This window comes from Mus musculus, chromosome 17 (genome assembly GCF_000001635.26).
Source record: "Mus musculus strain C57BL/6J chromosome 17, GRCm38.p6 C57BL/6J".
Lineage (NCBI taxonomy): Eukaryota > Metazoa > Chordata > Mammalia > Rodentia > Muridae > Mus > Mus musculus.
Window position 1 is genome coordinate 33,370,058 of NC_000083.6, and position 24,784 is coordinate 33,394,841.

A 24,784-nucleotide genomic window follows, 5' to 3' on the forward strand; every position below is an offset into this window, starting at 1 on the left:
GCAGGCAATATAAATAGGGGAATATGCATTAAAGAAATTAAAAATGAACAATAAAGAAAATACCTCGGTAAATATTCATTTTGAGTAGAGATTTTGAGTAAATCCTTATCAGATAACATATGATACATATAAAAAAAACACATGATACATAAAAAATGTGAAGTTAACCTAATTACTGTGATTGCTACTAAGTTCATGTGACTCGGAACTTTGAAAATCTTTGTTTACTATCATCAGTTTGATAAATGACGCAATCAATAAAACTCAAAACAAGAGGTCCAAGTTTAGGTATGAGGAGGGAATCACGACTCCTCAGTATGCTGCCCAAAATATCAAACCTGGTTGTAGGAGACAGCTTCCTGTGTTCTGCCATCTCAGGAACGAAATCCACTTTGCTGGCAGGAACAAGACTGAGTTCATGTTCCCAGGCCCTGTAACTCAACTCCATCCTGCTTCTTCAGATGTTTCATGTTTGTCTGTTAACCAGTAAAGGATGCAAAGACGGAAGGTGTCATTATCCTGTTATCTCACTAAAGCATGCAAGTCATAAATATGATGCCTGTCCTGTGCATGGGATGTGTCTCAAGTGGTGCTGGTTCTTGGTTAGTTAGTTCCTCAGTCTCTGATACATCCCTTGTAGACAGGAGAAATTCCCCTCCCAACTCCCCTCCTTCTCAGTGTCCTTCCTCCACCTGCCTCTTGTGTCTATTTTATTCCCTCTTTTTTTTAAGAGTTATTTATTTAGCTGTCTTCAGACCCTCCAGAAGAAGGAGTCAGATCTCATTACGGATGGTTGTGAACCACCCATGTGGTTGCTGGGATTTGAACTTCGGACCTTCGGAAGAGCAGTCGGGTGCTCTTACCCACTGAGCCATCTCACCAGCCCTTATTCCCTCTTTTAAGTGAGATTCAAGATTCCTCATTTGGGCCTTCCTTCTTGTTTTGCTTCTTTGGGGCTGTGAAGTGTAGCCTGGTATCAGTATTTTATGGCTATAGGTGAGTATATACCATGCATGTCCTTTTGTGACTGGTTTACCTTGCTCAGGATGATATTTTCAAGTTGCCTGCAAAATCCATGATGTCTTTGTTTTTAGTAGCTGAATAGTATTCCATTATGTAGATGTACCACTTTTTTTGTTTGTTTGTTTGTTTGTTTGTTTTTTAATCTTCAGGTGAGGGACATCTAGGTTGTTTCCAGTTTCTGGCTATTATGAATAAAGCTCCTGTGAACATAGTTGAGCAAGTGTCTTTGTGAGATGTTCCAGCATCTTTTGGGTATATGGCTAGGAGTGGTAATGCTGGGTCTTGAGATACAACTATTCCCAGTTTCCTGAGAAACTGCCAAATTGATTTCCACAGTGGTAGTACAAGTTTGCACTCCTACCAGCAATGAAGTGTTCCCCTTGCTCCACATCCTGGTCAGTATGTGCTATCTCCTGAGTTTTTGATCTTAGTCATTCTGATGGGTATAAGATGGAACCTAAGAGTTGTTTTGACTTGCATTTCCTGATGATTAAGGACTTTGAACATTTAAAAAGGTGTTTCTTGACCATTTGAGATTCCTCTGTTGAGAATTCTCTGTTTAGCTCTGTACCCCATGTTTTAAATTGGGTTATTTTTTTCTTTATAGTTTAACTTACTGAGTTCTTTATATATTTTGGATATTAGCCCTCTATCAGATGTAGGGTTAGTGAAGATCACTTCCTCATCTGTAGGCTGTTTTGTCCCATTGACAGTGTCTTTTGCCTAACAGAAGCTTTGAAGTTTCAAGAGATCCTGTTTATCAATTGTTGATCTTACATGCTGAGCCATTGGTGTTCTGTTCAGTAAATTTTCTCCTGTGACAATGCATTCAAGGCTATTTATCACTTCCTCTTCTGTTATATTCAGTGGACCTAGTTTTATGTTGAGGTTCTTGATCCACTTGGACTTGAGCTTTGTATAGAGTAATAAATATGTATTGATTTGTATTCTTCTACCTGCAGACCGCCACTTAGACCTACGTACCATATGTTGAAGATGCTTTCTTTTTTCCACTGTATTGTTTTGGCTTCTTTGTCAAAAATCAAGTGTCCATAGGTGTGTGGGTTTACTTCAGGTCTTTGATTCTATTCTATTGATCAACCTGTCTGACTCTGTACCCATGCCATGCAGTTTTAATCACTATTGATCTGTAGTACAGCTGAGCTGGAGAGATGGCTCAGACATGAAAGGCTGGGCTCACCACCAAAAATATCTTGGCTGTTTTTCAAATCCTCTGAGAGATGCCACTGTCCTATATCATTGACTGGATCCTTACAGATTGCAGATTATTTTCAGCTTAACTTGAATTCTCATGTCTTTCCCTTAGCCGTATTCTTCACTCTTACAATTCCTCCTTCTATGTATGTTCCTCTCCTTTACTTAATATATATTAACTAATACTGATAACTAATCACACTGATTTCTTTATTCTTTTTATTTTCTCCACAATAACTAACCCATTAATACACACAGTACTGTCAGGTACAACTCTACAGGAGAGATGGCCATATAACCATGCAAATGAATGGAAATCTCTAACTGGCAGGGGTGAGGTAGGAGGTGGTGGCATCTCCAGGATATTACAGACAGTTGGGATAAGGGAGTCTTCCAAGAATCAATGGGAAGGCCATTAGCTGTGATTCACAGTATTTGGGGATATAGAACCTGAAGAGGCCATCTCCTGTAGCCAGGCAGGAACCTCAGTCGAGCTATAAGGACACAAAGCTATCCACAAAACTTTCAACCCTGAATTTTCCTGTCTACAAGAAATGCAGGCACAGGGGATGGAAGAGAGACTGAGGGAATGACCAACCAATAACTGGCCCAATTTGAGACTCGTCCCATAGGCAAGCACCAATCCCTAATCCTATTAATGATACTCTGTTATGCTTGCAGACAGGAGTCCAGCATGGTTGACCTTTGAGCGCTCCACCCAGCAGCTGACTTAGACAGAGGCAGACAACCATAGCCAAACAGTGGATGGAGCTTGGGGAGTCTAAAGAAAGAACTGCAGAAGGATGGAACTTCACAGGAAGACCAACAGAGTCAACTAACCTGGACCCTTGGTGTTACCCTTCCTTCTAGGCTCTACCCTGTCGTGGGCAGACCCAGTCGGAGTCCCTCAACCCGGGGAAAATCAGGATTCTGGTACTCAGGTGGACAAGGAGTCAGTGAGTGACAAACAGAAATGAACATAAGAGTGCTGAATCTGAGTGTAATCTTTCAAAGCGAGCATCAGACTTATATAGTCATTACAGAAGAAAACATGGAAGTTAGGTGACACATCAGCCAAGATACAATGAGGTCATCTGATGCATAATGTCTCTTTCCACAAAACAGAGAAATGTTTACATAAAAACTGGCAGGAACCAGGCAATAGTTACAACTGAGATAAAAGCAGCCCTATCTAATGTCAACTATTTTTAGGAGCCAGGTTTGAGGGCTTCACACCCTAGCCACAATTCTAGTTTATTGTATAACCCACCACCAGGGGTCCCGTGGGGAGCCTCCATTTATCAGAGGAGCCTACCAACTTTCCTCTATTATGTAGTGTAGTCTGCCATACATGCCTGTAATGAGAATTCTAACTTTACTTTGCTAAACTTGCCCTGACATTTCTCTTATCCAGTAAACTTCAATGCCTGATTTCTTTTACTATCTATCAACACTGGAGGCATTTTGTCTGAATAAGTAATATTCTTATGAGATTCCAAGCCCAAGGTCGGCTCAATGCTTGACTAGGATGTTGGGACACCAGTGGAGGCCAGGGAGCAATGTTCAATCTAACTTTGCTACTAGTCCCTTCTCTTCCATTCCTCTCCCTCTCTCTCCACATGTTCATAGCCAGCCTCTACTTCTCTCCTCACTTCTCTTCTCCCTTCCTTCCCCCTCCCTCCCTCTGTCTCTCTCCCTTTGCTGTCTGTACTACCCCTTCAACTCCCCTCCCCAGGCCCTGAATAAACACTATTCTATACTATACCATATTGTACCTCAGGGGGAAGGGATGCCTCAGCATGGACCCGCAGAGGCACCCCCTTCTCCCGCACCATACTGTTCCTCTATCAAACATAGCCCCTTCCTCTTTTTCTTTTTTATAAAACACTTGGGGCTCTCAGAGACTGAACCACCAACCAAAGAACATACATGGGCTGGACCTAGGCCTGTCTGCACATATGTAGGAGATTGCTGCTTGGTCCTGAACAACTTGAACAGGGACTATCCCAAAAGCTGTTAGGCAACTGTGTGGGAGATGTTCTTCTAGCTGGGCTGCCTTGTCTGGCCTCAGTGGGAGAGGATGTGCTCTGCCTCAAAGACACCAGATGTATGCCAGGGTGAGGGGATGCTCAGGGGGGTCCTCCACCTGCTCAAATGAATAGGGGAGGGAGGATGAGGAAAAAGATTCTGGGAGAGGGGGGTTGGGAAAGGGGCAATGAGTGGAATGTAAAGCGAATAAATTAAAAAAGAAAAGAAAATCAAAGAAAAAGAAAAATTCAAATAGCGACAGGAGAAGGCTCAGTGGTAAATGACTTGGTGCTTGTCTATGCTTCTCTCTCTCTCTCTCTCTCTCTCTCTCTCTCTCTCTCTCTCTCTCTCTCTCTCTCTCTCCCTCTCTCTCCCTCTGCCTCTCTCTCCCTCCCTCCCTCCCCCCCTCTCTCACACACACTCGAATACACATACTTACATTCACAAAACACATACATGTACATAAGTAAATAATAAAAGTGTTTTAAAAGAATCAGACTATTAAATAAACAGCCTAATGGTACACTTTAAGGCATTAAAAAAATCCAAGAGCTCAAACTGCCAATCACTAAATGGGAAGAAATAATGAATAATGGGCAGAAAGAAGCAAGATGATAAAAGAATGGATTAGGGAAATAGAGTTGGTTCTTCGAAAGATAAACAAGATGGGTGAACACTTTCAAATTAATAAAGAAAACAGACATAAAGTAACAAAATTAGAGAAAATGAAGACATTGCAATAGACAAAAGTAAATTTAGAGACTTGTGACAACACAGACTTTAAATGCTTTTGTTCTATTAAACAACAAAAATGATAAGAAATAGATAAATTTGTTGGCTGTAGTGGTTTGGATATGCTTGGGCCATGGAATGAGTAGCACTATTAGGAGGTATAGCCTTGCTGTACTATGTGTGGCCTTGTTGGAGGAAGTGTTTCACTGAGGGACTGGGCTTTAAGACCCTCCTCCTAGTTGCCTGGAAGTCAGTCTTCTCCCAGTGGCCTTCAGATGAAGATGTAGAACTCTCTGCTCCTCCTGTACCACGACTGCCTGGATGATGATGGACTGAACCTCTGAACCTATATATAAGTCAGCCCCATTAAATGTTGTCCTTATAAGAGTTGTCTTAGTCATGGTGTCTGTTCACAGCAGTAACACTCTAACTAAGACATTGGCATATTGGACTTATCAGAGCTAAACCAATATAAACTACAATAATTTCAAAATTCTAGCAGACATAAAAATAAGAACTAATACCAAAACTGCTTAAGTTATTCTGGAATGCAAAAAAGGGAGTATTCTAAATACTCCCTTTCCATGAAGCTTGTATTATCCTGATTCCAAATCCTAACAGAGACACAGTAGAAAAAAAGTTCAATTTCTTTGATAAACATACATGCCAAAATTCTCAGAAAACAAAAAATTACACCCAAACAGAATTCAAGAATAAACCATAACAATCCTTCAGCTTATTCTAGGCATGGAGAGATAGTTGTAAGTGCATTAATGAATAAAGACACTCATTAAATGCTGTCAGGGACAGAAACTACAAAATCATAGCAATAACTGCACACACACCATTTAAGAAAATTCAAATTTCTTTTCATGACAAAAACCTTGGAAAGTGATAGGACAGAAACAATTGGATAAAGTCTATATGACAAAATTATCACTGATTTTGTGCTAGATAAAAAGAACGCAAAGCATTTCCATTAAGATTAGGAACAAAGCCGGGCTTGGTGGCACACGCCTTTAATCCCAGCACTGAGAGGCAGAGGCAGGTGAATTTCTGAGTTCTAGGCCAGCCTGCTCTATCTACAAAGTGAGTTCTAGGACAGCCAGGGCTACACAGAGGAAACCCTGTCTCAACACCCCCCCCCCCAAAAAAAAGATTAGGAACAAAGAAAGGTAATTGACTCCTCTGTACAGTTCAAATTAGTGCATGATGTCTTAGCTTGACCACTACTCTTGGCTTGCTTCTTTTTGAAAGATATGGTCTCACTCTAGTCAAGGATTGACTTGAACTTGAGGCAGTCATCTTGCCTCAGTTTCCTACATGCTGGAATTATAAATGAGTCACCACATTGAGTGGTTTCACATTTAATGGTTTCTATATTCTCAAATAAACAAAACAACAACAAAAAAAAAGCTTGTTAAGTGAAAAGGCAACCTACAAAATGACAGAAAACTTTTCCAGCAAAATAGGCCAGAATAGTGCCTGCAATATACAAGTTTCTGAACACCTAGGAATAAAACAAGAAACTAAAATATTCTATGGAACTGAGCAGAGTGCTCATAATTACAGAGATAAATGGCTAATGCATACTCAGGAATTGTTCAAAATATTTAACCAACAGGGAAATGCAAATCAAACATTCCGTAATTTCATCTTATTCTAGTCACATGGCTATTATTAGACCAAAATGTTAACAATGATGTGTGAAAAAAGGAACCCTTACAGTTTACACTTGTGTTGGTGGTAAAGTAAGCTGGCATATGTGGTGGTAAGTTGGCACATGCCAGGTACTATGTGAGGAAGTTCATCAAAATATTAAAAGTAGAAATGTCATTCTTTTTATGCAGCTCTTAATAGGGCCCTTCCAGGGTACCTCAACCATTGAAGCAGACATATGTAAAAGTGTTATGGGAACTCTGGATTAAGTGTTCTACTTGATACAACATCTCAAACATGGATAGGAAAATAATGAAAATATGCTGCCAATGTGACAGATTTAGAAAATATACTGATGAGAAATGAGAGAAAGAAAATACTCAATTTCCTTTATTGTCGTGTCTAGCTAACCAAGGTTTTGTGTAGCACACACATAAAACTATGTGCTCATAGCAGCGAGTCTTGTAAAAGAATAGGAGGACAGACTGAGGGAGCTGGAGGGGTCAAGAACACCATAAGATCGAGTCAAACAATCTGGGCCCATGGGGGGCTCACAGATACTGAACCATCAACCAAAGAGCATGCATAGGCTGGACCTAGTTCCCTACACATATGTAGTAGATGTATAGCTTGGTGTTCACGTGGGTTTCCTAACAGTTAGAGCAGGGGCTGCCCCTGACTCTGTTGCCTGCCTTTGGATCCTTTCCCCTTAGCTGGGTTACTTTTTCTGGCCTCAATGAGAGAGGATGTGCTTAGTCCTTGTGATGAATTGTAGATGTTTGGCCAAGGGAGAGGCACTGTTGGGAGATGTGGCCTTGCTGGAGTAGGCTTGTCACTGTGGGTGTGGGCTTAAGACACTCACCCTAGCTGCCTGGAAGTCAGTATTTTGCTATCAGCCTTCAGATGAAGATGTAGAACTCTCAGCTCCTCCAGCACCATGCCTGACTGGATGCTGCCATGTTTCTGCCTTGATGATAATGGACTGAACCTCTGAACCTGTAAGCCAGCCCCAATGAAATGTTGTCTTTATTAAGAGTTGCCTTGGTCATGGTGTCTGTTCACAGCAGTAAAACATTAAGACAGTTCTGATGCAACTTGATGTGCCAGGGCAGGTTGTTACCCACATGGGGAGAGGGTAACTGGGGGAGGAGAGGAGGGAGGTAGGGCTGCAATCAGGATGTAAAGTGAATAAATAAATGTGCTCATAAAGACCAAAAGACAGAAAGGGACCATTAAAGAGCAGATAGCAGAACACCTCACTTATAAATGAGGAGAGTGGTAATAATACTGGGGCGAAGAAAGGTTTAAGCATAGAGAGGAAGAGAAACAATATGGAAGAAGAGGAAGACTGGGATAAATAAGACAGGATATTCAGGGGGAAAACATATAGAAAGGTATTTTATAATCTTAGTAAAAATACAGGCTAAACAAAAAAGTTTGAAAGGACCCATCTCCATTAATGGACAATGTGTCTCCCCAAAGTCAGAGGTAACTACATTAGAATCAAATGCTAAGTTTAGGATACCTTCTTACCCTTTGTTGCCCAAGGAGGACCTGAAGTCTCACTCAGAATACAGGCCACTGTCATCGCTCAACATTGTCAAACAGAATCTGATAGTAAAATCTTATAGCTGAGGACAGTATCCATTTTGGTCCCAGGGCATTGGGAAGTCAAGCTAGAGATGAGCTAGAAGCTTTCTCCCTTTAGATGGTCTTCAAGCTACAAAGGGACAGTTATGCAACTTGGTGGGAAGGGATTAGCTGTGAATTCAGTGAGATAAATCCAGGTAAAGCGCATATTGTGAAGTACTGGGATGAAAGTCATGAGCCTGCAGGAGACTGACCTAGGCCCTCTGCACAATTTGTAACAGGTGTGTAGCTTGGTCTTCATGTGGAGCTTCTAACCTTGGAAGCAGGGACTGTCTCTGAGTGTTGCCTGGCCTTGGGACCCTTGCGCCCTACTGGGCTGCCTTGTCTAAGCCTCAATAGAAGATGCACCTGGGTTTGCTGCAACTTGATTATGTCAAGGCTGACTGATACACATGGGAGTCCTCATCTTTATAAAGAGAAAGGGAGGAGTTGATGGAGAAGGAGGTGGGGTGGAAGGATTGGGAGGGAGGGAGGGAAAAACTGCAGTCAGGATGCAAAGTTAGTTAGTTAGTTAGTTAATTAATTTAAAGTTATGACAAGTTGCCCTTAGTTTCTTGGAATTCTGACTAGCTACACAAACAAGAACTCAATCTTATTTTATATGTGTCTTAGGATGTGATATGTATTTGTGGTTGCCTCCAGAGTCTAGAAGAGTCATGGGTCACTGTCAAACACCAAATGTTAACACTAGAAAGTGAACTATGAGCCTTTGGAAGATTAGTAAGTACTCTAAGATGCGGAGTCATCTCTCCAGTCTTGATTCTCGAAATCTCATCAAGAACCCGTGGCTGGGGAGGCCACCCACATATAAGCAGGTGGGTATTACTTTCTTGATATATGGCCATGTTAAAATACCTTGCCAGTTCTCATAATCATACTTATAAATTAAGGAATGGGTCTATTGAGAAGTATTGAAGGGACAGAGGGAAGATAAAAGGAACTGGGGATTTAAAGGACTAAAATTTATTACAGAAACACACAAAGCTACAAAAAAAAAAAAAGATCAGTTAAAACTTTTTAAAAGTACAATCATTGAAGTACAATGGGGCATAAAAACAAACCCCACAGAATTTATGTAAATAGAGGGGGCTGGAGTTTGGTTCCTAGTGTTCACCTTAGGGCATCAAAACTGAGTCTGATTTTAGTTCCAGGAGATCCTACATCCTCTTCAGATCTCAGATACTTGGATTTATGTGCATACTCACACAGAAACACACACACACACACACACACACACACACACACACACACATACACACAATATAATAAATTTTTAAAAATCTATTTAACGCAGGAAAAAAACATTTTTTTCATGTAAAGCTAATTACCATTGAAATAATAAGGTTTTTTGAAATCAAAATTTGCTATGTAAGGGAACTTAGAAAAATATTAAAATAAAGAACAACTTTCTACTTCAAATCAACCAGACACACACACAAAAAGCTGATAAACAATATGTGCTCTTAGCTACTGAACCATCTCTCTGAATCACCAATTTCTCTTCATTTTCTTTTCAGACTCTTGACTTGTGTATACACATGATTGTACCGGTACCTGGGGAGGACCAGACATGTGTTCAGGCCCCTTGGAATGGAAGCTACAGGTAGTTGAAAGCCAAGCCACCTAACACATATGCTGGGAATCAAACTAAGGCCTCAGAGAAGAGTGGCAAACACTGTTAATCACGTATGTTAACCATTTTTCCAGGCTGCAATCCATCTTTTTAAATGCTTGCTATTGTTTGACACAGTTTCTTGGTAGCTTGTCTTTCAAGTGACAGGAATGGCAGACCAGAAATTTATGCCAATGTTATTGAGCAAATCTTTTTTTTTTTTTATTAAGCAAATCTCAACTCCAAGATTACAAACAAAAAAGCAAAAATCAGTCTTGTGTGGGAATGAACCAAAGATCAAAATGCTAAAATTTTATTGTTCTTCTTTCAGGTTATTTCTAAAATATACAAACTTAAATTCTCCTTATATGATTTAACTACATGAAAACATTCTATTTCAATCACACAGCTTTATTTTCTCTTTAAAATTTACATTTGGTTGGAACAGGTTCACCTTAAAAGTCCTAAGTGCTATTCAAATGTCCTGGATTAGATACTGTATTTTGCTAGCCTCCTACCCTACCTGTAAGGAAAGCAGATAGACATCAAAATATGTATGGGAACAGGATTTCATCCTACATATGCTGGTATTTTAGGGCTAAAATTACATTTTGCTGGTCATGTCTGTTTCCACTTCAACATGTTTTCATTTTTTTCTTGTTTAGCACTCCATTTATTTACTTTATTTGTGGACATACACAAATACATTCAATGTTGTACATGTGGAACTCAGAAGACAACTTTTGGGAACTCCATGTGAGTTTCAGGGTTAAAATCAAAATCAGGCTATCCTAAAGAACCATGACTAGCTAAGCTATCTCGCGTGGCCCACCCAAACTTTTTCCATACCTCACAATAAAGGCAAGTTGACCACACAGTTTATAGTTATACAAGTTCTGTCACTGTGAGATTTTTATATAGGTTTCTAATGGGATGTAGGACCCAGAAATGCTTTTACCTATTGTTCATATGGATAATGTTTCCATGGTGTGACTTCTTTCATGCTTAAGGAAATTACCACAGTAAGTGAATTCTTTCCCACAGTGTTTACATACATAAAGTTTCTCTTTCATAGAGTGTATTTTTTTATGAGTGTAATAGGAACTCTGACTGTTGAAGGTTTTCCCACAAAGGTTACACGCAAAATGCTTCTCTGCAGTGTGAGTTTTTTCATGACTGTTACGGGTACTGGAAGTGGTAAAAGTTTTTGTGCAATGCTTACATGTATACGGCTTCTCTCCAGTGTGAATTCTTTCATGACTGTTGCGGGCACTTGAAGTAGTGAAAGCTTTTCCACAATGTTTGCAGGCATAAGGCTTCTCTCCAGTGTGAATCCTCTCGTGCTTGATTAGATCACCAGAAAGAATGAACACTTTCCCACATTTTTTACACAGAAAGGATCTCTCACCAGTATGAATTCTTTCATGACTGTTTCTGTCACTGGAAGTGGCAAAGGCTTTCCCACAATACTTACACGGATAAGGCTTCTCTCCGGTATGAATCCTTTTATGATTGATAAGATAATCAGAACGACTGAAGGCTTTCCCACAGGTTTTACAGACAAAGGGTTTCTCTCCAGTGTGAATTCTTTCATGACTGTTCCGGTCACTGGAACTGGTGAAGGCTTTTCCACAATGTTTGCAGGCATAAGGCTTCTCTCCAGTGTGAATCCTTTCATGATTCATAAAATGCCCCAAACGTTTGAAGGCTTTCCCACATTTCTTACATACAAAGGGATTCTCTCCAGTGTGAATTCTTTCACAACTATTATAGTCACTGGGACTAGAGAAAGCTTTCCCACAATGTGTGCATGAATATGGCTTGTCTCCATCTTGAATATCTTCATGAACATTATGGACACTGGAAATAGTGAAGACTTTTTCACAATGTTTACATTCATAAGAATTCTCTCCATGACTCCTTTGGTGCATGAGAAGGTATTTCAACTGAATAAATCCTTTCCCACATTGCTCACACACATAAGGCCTCTCTCCACTGTGAATTCTTTCATGTTTTTGGAAGCATGACAAATATCTAAATGTTTTCCCACACTGTTTGCAAATATAACACTTTTCTACAATATGAATTCGCTCATGACTGATAAGGTGACTGGAATTAACAAAGGCTTCTCCACACTGCTTACACACAAATGGCTTTACTTCACTGTGGAGTTTTTCATCGATCTGGTCAGATGTACACTTCATAAAGGTATTCTCATTGTTTTTATTTCCATCATGCGTTCTCTCATGATGCGGATCACAATGGAGGTTTCTATGAGCTGCATCACATTGCTGATTTTCATAGGATTTCTCTCGAGAACTTCCATGAACCTGAAATGCCTTAGAATGACCCATATCTTCCCAGCATTCCTCAGGTTTAAAAGCCTTCTCCACAGGTTCCTTACACTCAAATGGTTTCTCTTGAGTTTGACCACTGAGGTGCACATCCCAGGGTGAATTACCAATGACGTTTCTCACATACAAACTGCTTCCACATCCTGTTGCTGCAGGAGGCATGTCCTCATTAACAATATACTCCGGACTCTGTGCCTGGGTTTGTTCACATTGACAACCACGTTCACATTCACCATCTTTCTCAATCACTTGAGTTCTGAAAAAAACACAACACAACAAAACAACAACAACAACAACAAAACAAACCGAGAAGAGCATTATGGGCACTGGAGATAATGAAGGCTTTTTTTTTCACAACATTTAAGTTGGTTATATTTCACTCCACTGTGAACTTTTTGGTGTGTGAGAAGGTATTTCCAAGAACTGAATCCTGTGGTACCTGGGAAGATTTTGGTACTGGAATGCTTTTGATTTGGCAAAAAAGTTGTTGGTGACTGACTCCAGTGGTTCACTGTAGTTATAGTACTCCAGAGGCAAAAGCAGAAAGCCTCTACATTTAAGGCCAATTTGGATCACATTTAAAGATCCTGTCTTGAGTAAATAGACCTTTGACTTTACAACAATTATGAAGAGGGCTGGAGAGGTGGCTCAGCCGTTAAAGGCTAGGCTCACAACCAAAAATATAAGAATTAGGAAGAATCTGGTACAAGAGATCAGCAGTTAAGAGCACCTCTTCCTCTTCCAGAAGACCAAAGTTCAGCATTCCTATGGGTGGGTTTGTAGTGGCACATGACTCTGCCTTCAAGGGACCTGTAGTCCTCTTCTGGCTCCATAAATCCTTCTCAGATATGTAGCATGCATTCACATGAACCCACACATACACATAAATAATTTATGACCATAAAAGAGGAAAATAGTCAACCAATGTGCTTGTGTTAGGATAAAAGAATATCACATAACATTAGGAAATACTACTCTACTTACATGTACCGGTTAGATAACTTTAATTTAAAAAAACAATGCCTCTATCTGATTGGCCTGTAGGTAATTCTACATGGGTGTTTCCTTGATTTACTAAGTCATGTGGGAGGACATAGCTTATTGTGATTTGTCCCTCTTCTGAGCAAGCAGGCATGGGTTGTATACAAAAAGTAACAGAGAAAATCAGTGGGCGGCGCTCTTCCATGGTTTTACTTGAGTTCCTGCTTCCAGAGATGGCCCAGCTTAGCCTCCTGGCCTGGCTTCCCATGATGATAGACTGTGACATGAAGTATAAGCCAAAAGAAATCATTTCCTTCCCAAGTTGCTTTTGATTGTGGTATTTATCACAGGACAAGAAAGCAAACTAAAGGAGGCCCACAGGCTATTGCCGTTACAGACTAGCCATGTTGTTTTTGGAAAGAAAGCGGAAGTGTTTAGAACTTTCAGCTGGAACAGCCAACGAATGCTCAGAGTTTAATGATCTGTTTGGGCAACTTGGAATGTAAGGATGCTAACAGCAATGTGGACAATGGAAGCTGCCTTGTCAAGTTTCAGAGGGATGTCTGAGAGTATAAAGGTGATGTGGCTGCAACTTAGGTCATTCCCCTTGATCACTAGGAGTGATGTGGCCAGCTAAGGAGTGTCTCTTTTCCTCCCTCACAGTTCCAAGTATATCCTTCCTGAAGCTGTGTGCTTTGTTAAAGAGGATGGCCTTCCCTGAAGAGAGGAACACCAGTCTTCAATTAAAGGTATATGAGTAACTACGCTCCCATGTTATAACATCCAAGCAAACTCTCAAAGGTATGTTCAAGAGTACCTCAAAGACTATAAGAGTGGTTCATGAAATATTCTGTACTAAGAATCTACGCCTTCCAGTCAGCTGGGGCTGAAGAATCAGCTATGATAAACAAAAACATCTCTGAGGTAAAATCTGATTTTGATCAGCACAAAGACCACAAGGGGCTACGGTTGCATTTCAAGTTGGCAGCAAAGCATGACAATGTGTAAGATTCTGCCAGGTGGTATTAATTTTGGCAGTATGAGAGCTGCAGGAACAAAGGAGTCATGGAGAGCTGAGGCAGGGTACCATGAAAGGCCAGAAGATGTCACTGCTGAAGCTGAAACCCCAGTTACAGAGGAAACATCGGGATGGAAGGGTTTATGGAGATCATCTGAGATTTTTGTACCGAGTGCCAGGGTTGGAGTTCCTGAAGAAAAGCCAGGAAGTGGATGATGGACCTTAGCATATTAGAGATGACAGTACCACTGATGATTGCCAAGGACAGCAGTAGTTGTGGGATGGAGACAGCATGAGCCGATAGGTCAAGTGATGGATGTGTGCTGTGTATGGCAGAGCCAGAAACATTGTGTTACCCAAGCCCTCAGAAGACCAGAAGATCATGAGTGAAGCCCAGATGAAATACACTCAGCTACAGAATTGGATTAACATTGTGGAATTTTAGATTTACTTTGATCAGATTGTAGCTGTGCCTGCTTCTTCCCTTTTGAAATCAGAAATGCGTAACTACATTTGATTTATAGGAGCCCTCAGCAGAGAACTTTTGGCACTGAATATGTAGTGTGTATGCCCCCCTGTACTGGCTGGTTTTGTGTGTCAACTTGACACAGGCTGGAGTTATCACAGAGAAAGGAGCTCCAGTTGAGGAAATGCCTCCATGAGATCCAGCTATAAGGCATTTTCTCAATTAGTGATCAAGGGGGAAGGGCCCCTTGTGGGTGGGACCATCTCTGGGCTGGTAGTCTTGGGTTCTATAAGAGAGCAGGCTGAGCAAGCCAGGGGAAGCAAGGCAGTAAAGAACATCCCTCCATGGCCTCTGCATCAGCTCCTGCTTCCTGACCTGCTTCAGTTCCAGTCCTGACTTCCTTGGTGATGAACAGCAATGTGGAAGTGTAAGCTGAATAAACCCTTTCCTCCCCAACTTGCTTCTTGGTCGTGATGTTTTGTCCAGGAATAGAGACCCTGACTAAGACACCTCCCTTTTTTAAGACTGTGATATTCCTAAAGTTATGCTATGATCTATATTTTGATATTAACATGAGATCATGGGAACAATTGACTGGTTAGGTTCCTTTTTTGTTTGTTTTTTGTTTATTTGTTTTTTGGGTTTCTTTTTTATTGTTGTTGTTAACTTGACACAAGATATGGTCATCTGAGAAGAGGGAACCTCTATTGAGAAAACAGTTCCATCAGACTGGTTTGTAGGCAAGTCTGTGGGGTGGGTATTTTCTTGATTAATAATGGACATGTAAGGCCTAGCCCATCTGGGTGGTGCCACTCTTGACCATATGGGCCTGCATTCTATAAGTTCTATAAGAAATGAAGCTGAGTAAGTCTTTAGGAGCAACCCGGTCAGCAGTGTTCTTCCATAATCTCTGTCCCAGTTAATCTCTGTCACCAGATCTCTGCCCAGATGTCCCATGAAGAGGGGCTGTGATCTGGAAGGCAGGCAGGAGCCAAAATAAGTTCTTACTTCCTAAGTTCTATTTTGTCCTGGTGTTTATCTCAGCAAGAAAAAGCAAATTACAAACAGCTCTAAAATGAGGAGGTGACTCAGCAGTGAGGAGGAGTGACAGTTCTTCCAGGGAACCTATCTTTGACTCCCAGCACCCACACAATGGCTCACAACTGTGAATAGGAATCTTAGGCCCTTTTCTGTCCTCCATGGGCACTACATGAATGTGGCACAGATATACATGCAAACCAAGCACACATAAAAAAAAAAATCTTATAAACAAAGATAACAACAGGGAGAAAACCAGCTCTTATATATAAAGCCCTAAAAAAAAATCATTAAAAACGATATCAAACCATTGTGAGTATGAAGGCAATGTTTGTATGGAATGCACCACTGGAAAGAAAATCTCTTAGAGAGCGAATTGTTACGTCGCATTTTGATGACATTCAGGAATTGCAGAGATGGGATCCTCAAATTCTGAATGATCACCCAATGCAGGCTTATACACATCTATTTTAGGATTAATTTATACTTAGATATATTTGGATAATTTACTAGGTTCTCAGTTGTCCTGTCATTCTCAAATGTTTGGTGTAAATTACTCTCTTGAGTTTCAATGACCCCAGAATTCACCTGAGATTTTGGTAGTCCTCTTCAACATTTTCTTCTCGTGTTTTCTCTGAAAGTAAACCCAAAGAAATCATTATGGTATAATCAACATTATAAAAAATGTATTACATTCTAAATCTTATGACCTGACCAGGCACATTAAATTCACTTATATGTTCCTTTTCAAGCCATAAAACGCTATATATATATATATAGATAGATATAGATATATAAGCAGGAGACAGTTGTCTGAATGAATAAGCAAAGGAAGTATAGTGCATTTTTACCTATGGAGATCAGGTTCAAAAAGTTTTCCTTCATCACATCTCTGTAGAGCTTCTTTTGACTGGAATCCAACAAAGTCCACTCTCCTGAGGTGAAGTTCACAGCCACATCCTCAAAGGTCACTGGTTCCTGAAACAGTGCACATATGAATTAGGATGGTTAATTTTCACTACTGGCTGACAGTATACAGAATCACCTAGAACCGAAGCTTCTGAAGATACCGCTAGGTGTTTATGTAGATAAAGGTTAACTTGAGAAACGATAGTGATTATATGAATCAACATGAGAAAATCGACTCACTGGCTGTAGAAGCTGTCTCTGACTTGTATGAAAGATTATATTAGAGGAAGTTTTAGACATGAGGTATCAAGAATTGATAGCTGTAATTGCTATGGGATTAATTCTAGGCACTGGGACAACAGTGAGGCAGGCTGAGCAACCTGAGACTATTTGGGTTTTGTACCTAGTCGTCTCTGAACAATGCAATTAGCACCTTGTGGATATTCTTTTTTGAACAGTCATCTGTAGGTAACCTTGGACCATATCCACTATCAGGTTTCATGCTTTTTAAAAAAGGCAATATGTTAATAACATATAATAACACTGTATTAATTTCCTATATCTAATTCAAATACATTTTGGAACACATCTGGTAACAATGGAAAATGATCTAAAAGTAATGAGCTACTTTTTGGCACATGTACCATAAGGTGAACTGTGTTCTTAAAATTAATATTTAAGGAGAATCTTTTTAACATTTTGCCTTTGAATAAGGCATATGATTAAAATTAGATACATGATGGGAAATAATATATTTAGTGAGCAAGGCTTACCAGATGTACCTATCAGTCAAAACACCGAATGCTTAGTGCATGCGCCGCTCTTTAGCAGCCAAATCCTTCCTTTCAAAGCCACAAGCAGTAATTGTTGCCCTTGAGAACTGTCTTAAAGTTTTACTGCTGTAAAGAAACACCATAACCATGACAACAATTTAATTGGGGCTGGCTTATAGTTCAGAGGTTTAGTATATTATTGTCATAGTGGGACACATGGCAGCATGCAGGCAGACGTGCTAGAGGAGCTGAGAGGTAGCTTCATCTGCAGTCAGCAGCAGGAGAATATGTGTCACTTTGGTCATAGCTTGAGCATATATGAGACCTCAAAGTCTGTCTTCACAGTGACACACTTCTTCCAACAAAGCCACAACTCCTAATAGTACCACTCCCTAAGGGCCAAGCATTCACACATGAGATCAAGGGGGCATTCCTATTCAAACCACTATAAGTATCCTAATTCAGTGGCCTCCTGTCACTCTTCACAGAACATTTTAAACCTGTACTATGGTCTAGCTTTGAACCAAGTTACCTTGGGCACACTGGTAATGCTCTCCATACTCTCTCATCAGCTGGGACCCTGAGAGTCATCAGAAGTGCATGCGTGTCAGGAGGAGGTTTTGAGGATTCAAGTGTCTGAGTCAGATGCGAGATTTCATATTGACACAAAGGCCATAAAGATGAACTAGGATCTCTCTTCACTCGGGATGCTTTAAATTTAGCAGATAAAGACACAGCAAATACTAAGTGTTTTGTGCTTGGAGGTGTTGGAAAAGAAGACGGTGTAATTTATTTTACAAAGGGAAATATGGAATTAGTTGGTACAGAAACAGGAATGGAGACATTTTTGCATAAACTGGGTATGGAATATGTGTGTAAAGTGACCTGACTCTGTCCAAGACTACAGTTTGGATGATATTTTAGGAATAATATTGAGTGAAGGGATTGGGAAAGACCTTGGGTCATCCGATACTGTGCAATGGGACTGGCAAACACACCTGCAGATCCCACATCTGCAGCCCATGAGCTTTCTGACCCTCTCTCACACTCCTTTCACTTCTCTCGCTGTATTGTGTTGGCTACGCTTCTGTGAGCTTAGACTTCTCAATAGGGAGTGTGAGGCCTTGTTACATGAAAAATTGATGAGCAGGGAAAACACTCAGTCTGCCTGGTAAGTTTTAAGCCTTGCTACGAATCGCCCTATGATTACAGGCGGGTAAACCAAGCATGGCGATGCAAATCTGCCATCTTAAGAATTATGAGACTAAGCAGGAGGATCATTAGTTTGAGGCCAGCCTGAGCTACAAAGTTATAACTGGTCTCAAAATAAAGAGAAAACAAAAGACTGGATCCAGGGGTAAAATTGTGATGACATTCTTTCTCTCTCTTTTTTTTTCTTTCTTATTTTTCCAAGGGCTTCAGACATATCATCAACTTATCAATCTGTCAACCTATCAAATGTATCAACTGTTTTTTTTTTTAATGTAGGCAACCAATACTATAAACTTTCCTTAGACCTGCCTTCATTCTGTCCCATAAACTGATCACACTGGGTCTCCTTTTTCATTCAATTTTAAAAGTTTAAAGTATTTCCTTCTTCATTTGTTCCTTGATCTAATTATCATTCAGTAGTGTTCTGTTTAGTTTCCACGAGTCTGTGTACTTTTTGCAGTTCTACTGCTGGTAATAAAAGTGGAGACTTTTATTCCCTATTTAGAATGCAATTTCCTTATATTTATAGAGACCCTCTTTGTGACGTTGAGTTTGGAGATAGTTCCATAGGCTCCTGAGAAGATTGTATATTCTTCAGTGTTTGGGTGGACTGTTCTGTTTCATAACTATCAAGCCCATTGATTTATGATGTAATTAATTCCAATTTTTCTTTGTTTTGGTCCAGATGATGAGTCACCTAGTAAGAGCAGGCCTCTGAAACCATCCATTATCATACTGTTGGGTTTATTCTGCAATCTTTTTATTTAAATATTTTTTATTACGTATTTTCCTCAATTAAATTTCCAATGCTATCCCAAAAGTCCCCTATACCCTCCCCCCCCACTCCCCTACCCACCCATTCCCACTTTTTGGCCCTGGCGTTCCCCTGTACTGGGGCATATAAAGTTTGCATGTCCAATGGGCCTCTCTTTCCAGTGATGGCTGACTAGGTCATCTTTTGATACATATGCAGCTAGAGTCAAGAGCTCCGGGGTACTGGTTAGTTCATAATGTTGTTGCACCTACAGGGTTATTCTGCAATTTTAGATGTAGCTGTATGTCTTTAACAAAATTAGGTGCACCTCTGTTCTATATGTTTATTGTTGAAATGTCTTCTTGGTGGATTATTTCTACAATGAGATGAAGTGACACTTTTTATCTCTTTTGACTAGTTTTAGTTTGAAGTCTATTCTGTCAGATAAAGTATAGCTGCACCTTCTTCATTTCATTAGCTTGGAATACCAGCTACTATTCTTTTACCTAAGATGAAATCTATTTTTGATCATAAGGTAACAATTAGGATTTTAACACTAAGAGCTATTAATGGTCAGACATAGTGGTGCATACCTTTAATTCTAGCAGTTGGGAGGCAGAGGCAGGTGGATCAAGGCCATCATAGTCTACATAGTGACTTCATGGACAGTCAGAGTTACATCATGAATTGCTGTCTCAAAAAGAGAGACATTTCTACAAAGTGAGTTGCCTAGTAAAGGCTCAGACCAGCAGAGCGGCCCGAGAGACTGCTCAACCCCCTTTGGAAGAGGGCCAGAAGGTACCTACCTGAAAAGGACAGTGTCTACCTCACTGGCTGTCTAGGGTTCTCCAGGTGTCCAGCTTCCTAAAATGTCACCCATACTGCATGGTTGGCTTTGGTGATACAGCTATTCTTGATTCATTTCTGAACCTATAAGTAACTCTTCTCTCATATTTCTATAATAACCCCAATAAAACTCATTGGTTTACCAAGCTGGACTCTGGTAGGTACCATACTTTGGTCTATTGTTGGTTTTCTGTCTGGCTTGAAAAGACACAGCCAATAGAATTCCATCATAGAACAACTACATAGAAAAGTCACAGGTTAATTCAAATTTAGTAAGACTCAGGATTCACTAGTCAGCAAATAAACTAGATAAAAAAGAAAAAGAAAATCTGTAATTCAATGACATTATTAGGTCAGGGGTGGTGGAGTATGCCTTTAATCTCAGTATTCAGAAGGCAGAGGCTAGTAGATCTCCATGAGTTTCAGGGCACCCTGGCCTACATAGCAAGTTGCAGGCCAGCCACAGCTGTAATTTTAGATCAAGCGGTATGTCTTTTACAAAATTGGGTCCACCTCTGTTTGTTGTTTATGTTTAGTGACTGAGTCTCAAAAGATAGATAAATAAGCAAACAAATAAATAAGACACCATAAAACAAATGAACCAAGTAAACATACATAGACCATCCCACTCAAACATAAGACACACACTTAAGCAACCAGGAGGGAGGGAGTATTTCAGAGAACAATCCACTGAAAATGATCTACTTCCACATTGGTGTCTTCTGTGCTGATCAGGAAGAGAATCTCTATCACTAGCAGCCCACCCTGGAAGAGTGGTGGCGTCCCCTGATGTTGGGGCTCAGATGCCTGGGACCCTCCCTCCTAGTGCCTCTAGGATTTCCTGCTGTTTAGAGGGGTTTCCCTGGGTCTCACAGATAACATGGAAAACTACCAGGACAATGTCAACCACATTTTGTTACCCTGTTCTACCCTGTCCCTCCAACTCCTACTATGTCACAGGACATGTACAGGTGAGAAGCAGGGGCTCTGATGTCCAACCTGTCACCTTTGATTCTTTCTGTAAGGGATCTAGAATACCCTGACTTTCAGCCAAATCACACCGAGCTCTCAGCCAGCATTCTCTATCAGTGATTTCTACCTTAGTGACTCTGCCATGACCTCTTCCAGCCTATAATTTCTGACTCAGAAACCTGCATACTTGGAGACTTTTCTCTCACTCGGCAGGGAGTTCAGTGGATTCTGTGCTGCCGCTGACCCAGAGGACTCCCTGACCCCCCGACTATGTCATTTGCCTTCCACTCAGACCTTAACTCCCCCTAAGGAAACTCTGGATCTCTGACTTGTCCTCAGGCATTAGAGTCCTATAGGTCTGCAAGCTGCAAGTGTGGGATTAGGGGCTCCTTTCTGCTTAGACCTGATCCCGCAGGCTATCAGAAGCACAGCTGTCCCCTCCCTACCCTGCTCCCCAAAAGTGAAGTGAGAACTCCTTAGTATAAGGTAGAACCATCTCCTCCCAGTCCTTGAGTCTTAGGGTTCATACCCTCCACTCATTCTCCTGCACCCCGGTTCCTATCTCCAGAGCTCAGTGCTATAGAGGTAGAATTCATGGCACTGTGCCTTGCAACTCAAGGTTTTTGAGAAGAATTTGCTGTTACCTTGAAGACTGCCAAATCCTTTTAACCCCTGCACACTGGGATGGGATCTATACATCCTTCTCAGACGGTTAGGGAGAATAAATACATCATCTTGGGAACTAGGGCAATATTATTCAAGCTTTTCCTATAAAACATGATTTTGTACTTGACAGAAAAAGTCAGACAGGAAGATGGAGAGATGGCTCTGCAGTTAGGCCTCTTGTGGCTCTTCCAGAGGATTCAAGTTTGGTTTCCAGCTCCTATAGTAGGTGGCTCATACCTACATGTAAGTCCAGCTCTAGGGGATCCAACACTGTCTTCTGACCTCTGCAGAAACCCAAGCATACATGCAGATGTGCACAGGAACACGAACAACACAAACCCCAAAATATATCTTTTTCCAAAATAAATTAGACAGATCTTAAATGAACAACCTGAAGAAGCACCTGAAGGCTTTGGGAAAACAAGATCCCAAAGTCCAAATCCCTAAGTGAGCGAAATAATGACGATCAAGTCTGAAATTAAGTAAAAAATTAACTAAAAAACAAAATAAAACCCACTGAAGTGGAGGGATGGCTCAGAAGAGCATGTGTGCCTTTTGCAGAGGATCCGAGTTTAGTTCCCAGGACTTACATAATGGACCAGAACCATCTATAACTCCCTCATGAATCTAATGTTTTCTTCTAACCTCTGTGAGCATCTGGGAAACATGTTACATATCTTTTCTGTCAGGCGAAATGTTCACATAATATATATATATATATATATATATATTCATTCTACAAAATTGAGTTGGTGTTGAAAAGATAAACATAATTGATAAACCCTTAGCCAAATAAAACAAGACACACATTAATGAAATGGGAGCTGAGGAAGGAGGCATTCCAATAGACACCAAAGAAATTCAGAGAATCATGGTAACATACTTGAAAATCTTATATCTCCAGGTTGTGTGTGGTGGCGCACGCCTTTAATCCTAGCACTTAGGAGGCAGAGGCAGGCTGATCTCTGTCAGTTCAAGGCAAGCCTCATCTATATAGCACGTTCCAGGCCAGCCAAGGCTACACACAGTAAAACTCTGCCTGGAAATAAAAAAAATTAGTATGCATTCCATGCTTGCCACTAAGCAGTCAATGACACACATGCTGCTAAAGAGAAAATCCTGGGATCTTCCTGCCAGAATCTAAGGGAGAAAAACTGTACAGCAGGATGAGCACAGGGCTGACTCTGTAGAATGTTTACTTAGTATGGAGACGCCCCCCCACCCCCACCCTCGGTCCCAGCACCAGCACCACATCAAAGCAAGTGTGCTGGCTCATGCCTTGAAATCCTAAAACCTGAAGGCAGGAGGATCCCAAGTTCAAGGTCATCTACATATGGAGTTTCATGATAGCCAGGGATCTATGAAACCCGGTTTTAAAATAAAAGTAAAAGTAAAAATAAATGAAGCCGAAGAAATGAGTCAACAGGCAAAAGCAGTCGTCAAGCATGCGTTGTGACCTGTGTTTGATCCCTGAACCCAGGGAATGGACAGGAGAACCAACTCCAACCCCACAAGGGAGTCCTTTGACCTGCACAGTATATACTATGGCACGGGAGCCCAAAGATTGGCTCACCACACATGAACAACACTAATAAAATTTGAAATGTTTTGTGCACTCAAACCAACTCTCAAAAAAATACCTCATCCAGAAGATAGAAGACACGTATGTTTTTCTCCCAGATGGCCCCTGTCCACACTTTCCCTAGTCGCAAATTACACTGTCTAGAAAAACGATTTACATAAGGGCAAAGGAAACAACCGAAGATGTTAATATTTTTCTAGAGGACTGTAATCTTGGTAAATACTAATTAAGGAGCCCACCTTGTAGGGCATGATGGTGCTCGCATCTAAACTGCAGTTCTCAGGAAGCAGAAGCAGGCAGATCTCTTGAGTTCAAGGTAGGCCTGGTCTACGTAATGAGTTCCAAGAAAGGAAAGAAGACAAACAAACACACATTACAGGCAGAGGCAGGAGAATCTCTGAGTTCGAAGCCAGCCTGGTCTACCAAGTGAGTTCCAGGGTAGCCAGGGCTACTGAGAAACCCTGTCTGAAAAACAAAGAAATCAACCAATCAAAAACTCACCAGCACCACTGCCACCAAAAGCACATTACATATTCCTTCTCTTTGGAGAAGCAGCCTAGAGCAAAACTAATACAAAATCAAGGAGACCTCAGAAAACAATAAAGCAGGCCAAACGCAAGTGCAAGGTCAGACCAGCAGTAACGCTCAACACCCACGTCCTTTCACTACACTGACCAGACCGCATCACCAACCCGTGAGCGCTGCAAAGTCTGCAGGGTGCAGGACCACCGAGCTCATTCCCCATGATAGCCAAGGGACTGGGATAAAGCAGTTTTACAGCGACAGGGCAGGAGGAGCCTCCGACTCCTGGCTCCGCCGGTGCCAAGCTCCACCTCGAACTGCAGCACAGCGCCAGAGGAACGTCGGGTCGGCGGTGCCAAGCTGCGCCAGGCTACGTCAAAGCCGCGGCCCACGACTCCGGGAGCAACCGTGTACTCACCATTTCCAGCTTCGGACGCATGCGGGGGTCCTTCGGAAGAGCCTGCCGACAAAATAGGTGGCACTGACTGAAACCAGCTGTCACAACACCTCACAAAAGCTACACGGGATTCAAAAATGGAGCCAGGGGCAGAAACTTCAGAACATCCGTGTTCCTCATTTGACAGTTCCAGCAAGGAAGTAACAGCGGCTCTGATTGGCGAAAGATGCTGGACCCGCCTTCTTATTCGTGAGTAGCAGGATCAACAACCTCTCCCATACTTGACGCAAATGGGGAAAAAAAAAAAAAAAAAAAAGATAGAGCAACACCCAATCTTAACCCAGACGTTCCGTTTGGAGTAAATATGTGGGATCC

At 41.2% G+C, this 24,784-nt stretch overlaps 1 protein-coding gene across 4 annotated transcripts; it reads right to left on the bottom strand.

The window, feature by feature from the left end:
- Positions 1 to 10,116: 10,116 nt before the first annotated feature.
- Positions 10,117 to 24,580, bottom strand: Zfp101 (zinc finger protein 101). 4 transcript variants are annotated; one of them, XM_011246418.3, is made up of 4 exons: positions 23,730 to 24,394; positions 16,628 to 16,754; positions 16,365 to 16,410; positions 10,117 to 12,529 (listed from the first exon to the last, which is right to left on the bottom strand). In XM_011246418.3, the coding sequence occupies exons 1-4, from the start codon at positions 23,739 to 23,741 to the stop codon at positions 10,885 to 10,887; spliced, it is 1,830 nt and encodes a 609-aa protein (XP_011244720.1). In that variant the 5' UTR covers positions 23,742 to 24,394; the 3' UTR covers positions 10,117 to 10,884. The 4 variants fall into 4 exon arrangements, with proteins under 4 accessions (XP_011244720.1, XP_011244721.1, XP_017172941.1 ...); XM_011246419.3 differs by having other exon boundaries at positions 24,183 to 24,393; XM_017317452.2 differs by having other exon boundaries at positions 23,992 to 24,393.
- Positions 24,581 to 24,784: the final 204 nt, after the last annotated feature.

Coding starts and splice junctions, on each gene's coding strand:
- Zfp101 (NM_009542.2), bottom strand. CDS start 24,451: ATGCGTCCGAAGCTGGAAATG. Junction 16,411..16,627: donor TTTGAACCTGATCTCCATAG/GTAAAAATGCAC, acceptor GTTTACTTTCAG/AGAAAACACGAGAAGAAAAT. Junction 12,530..16,364: donor GAGGACTACCAAAATCTCAG/GTGAATTCTGGG, acceptor TGTTTTTTTCAG/AACTCAAGTGATTGAGAAAG.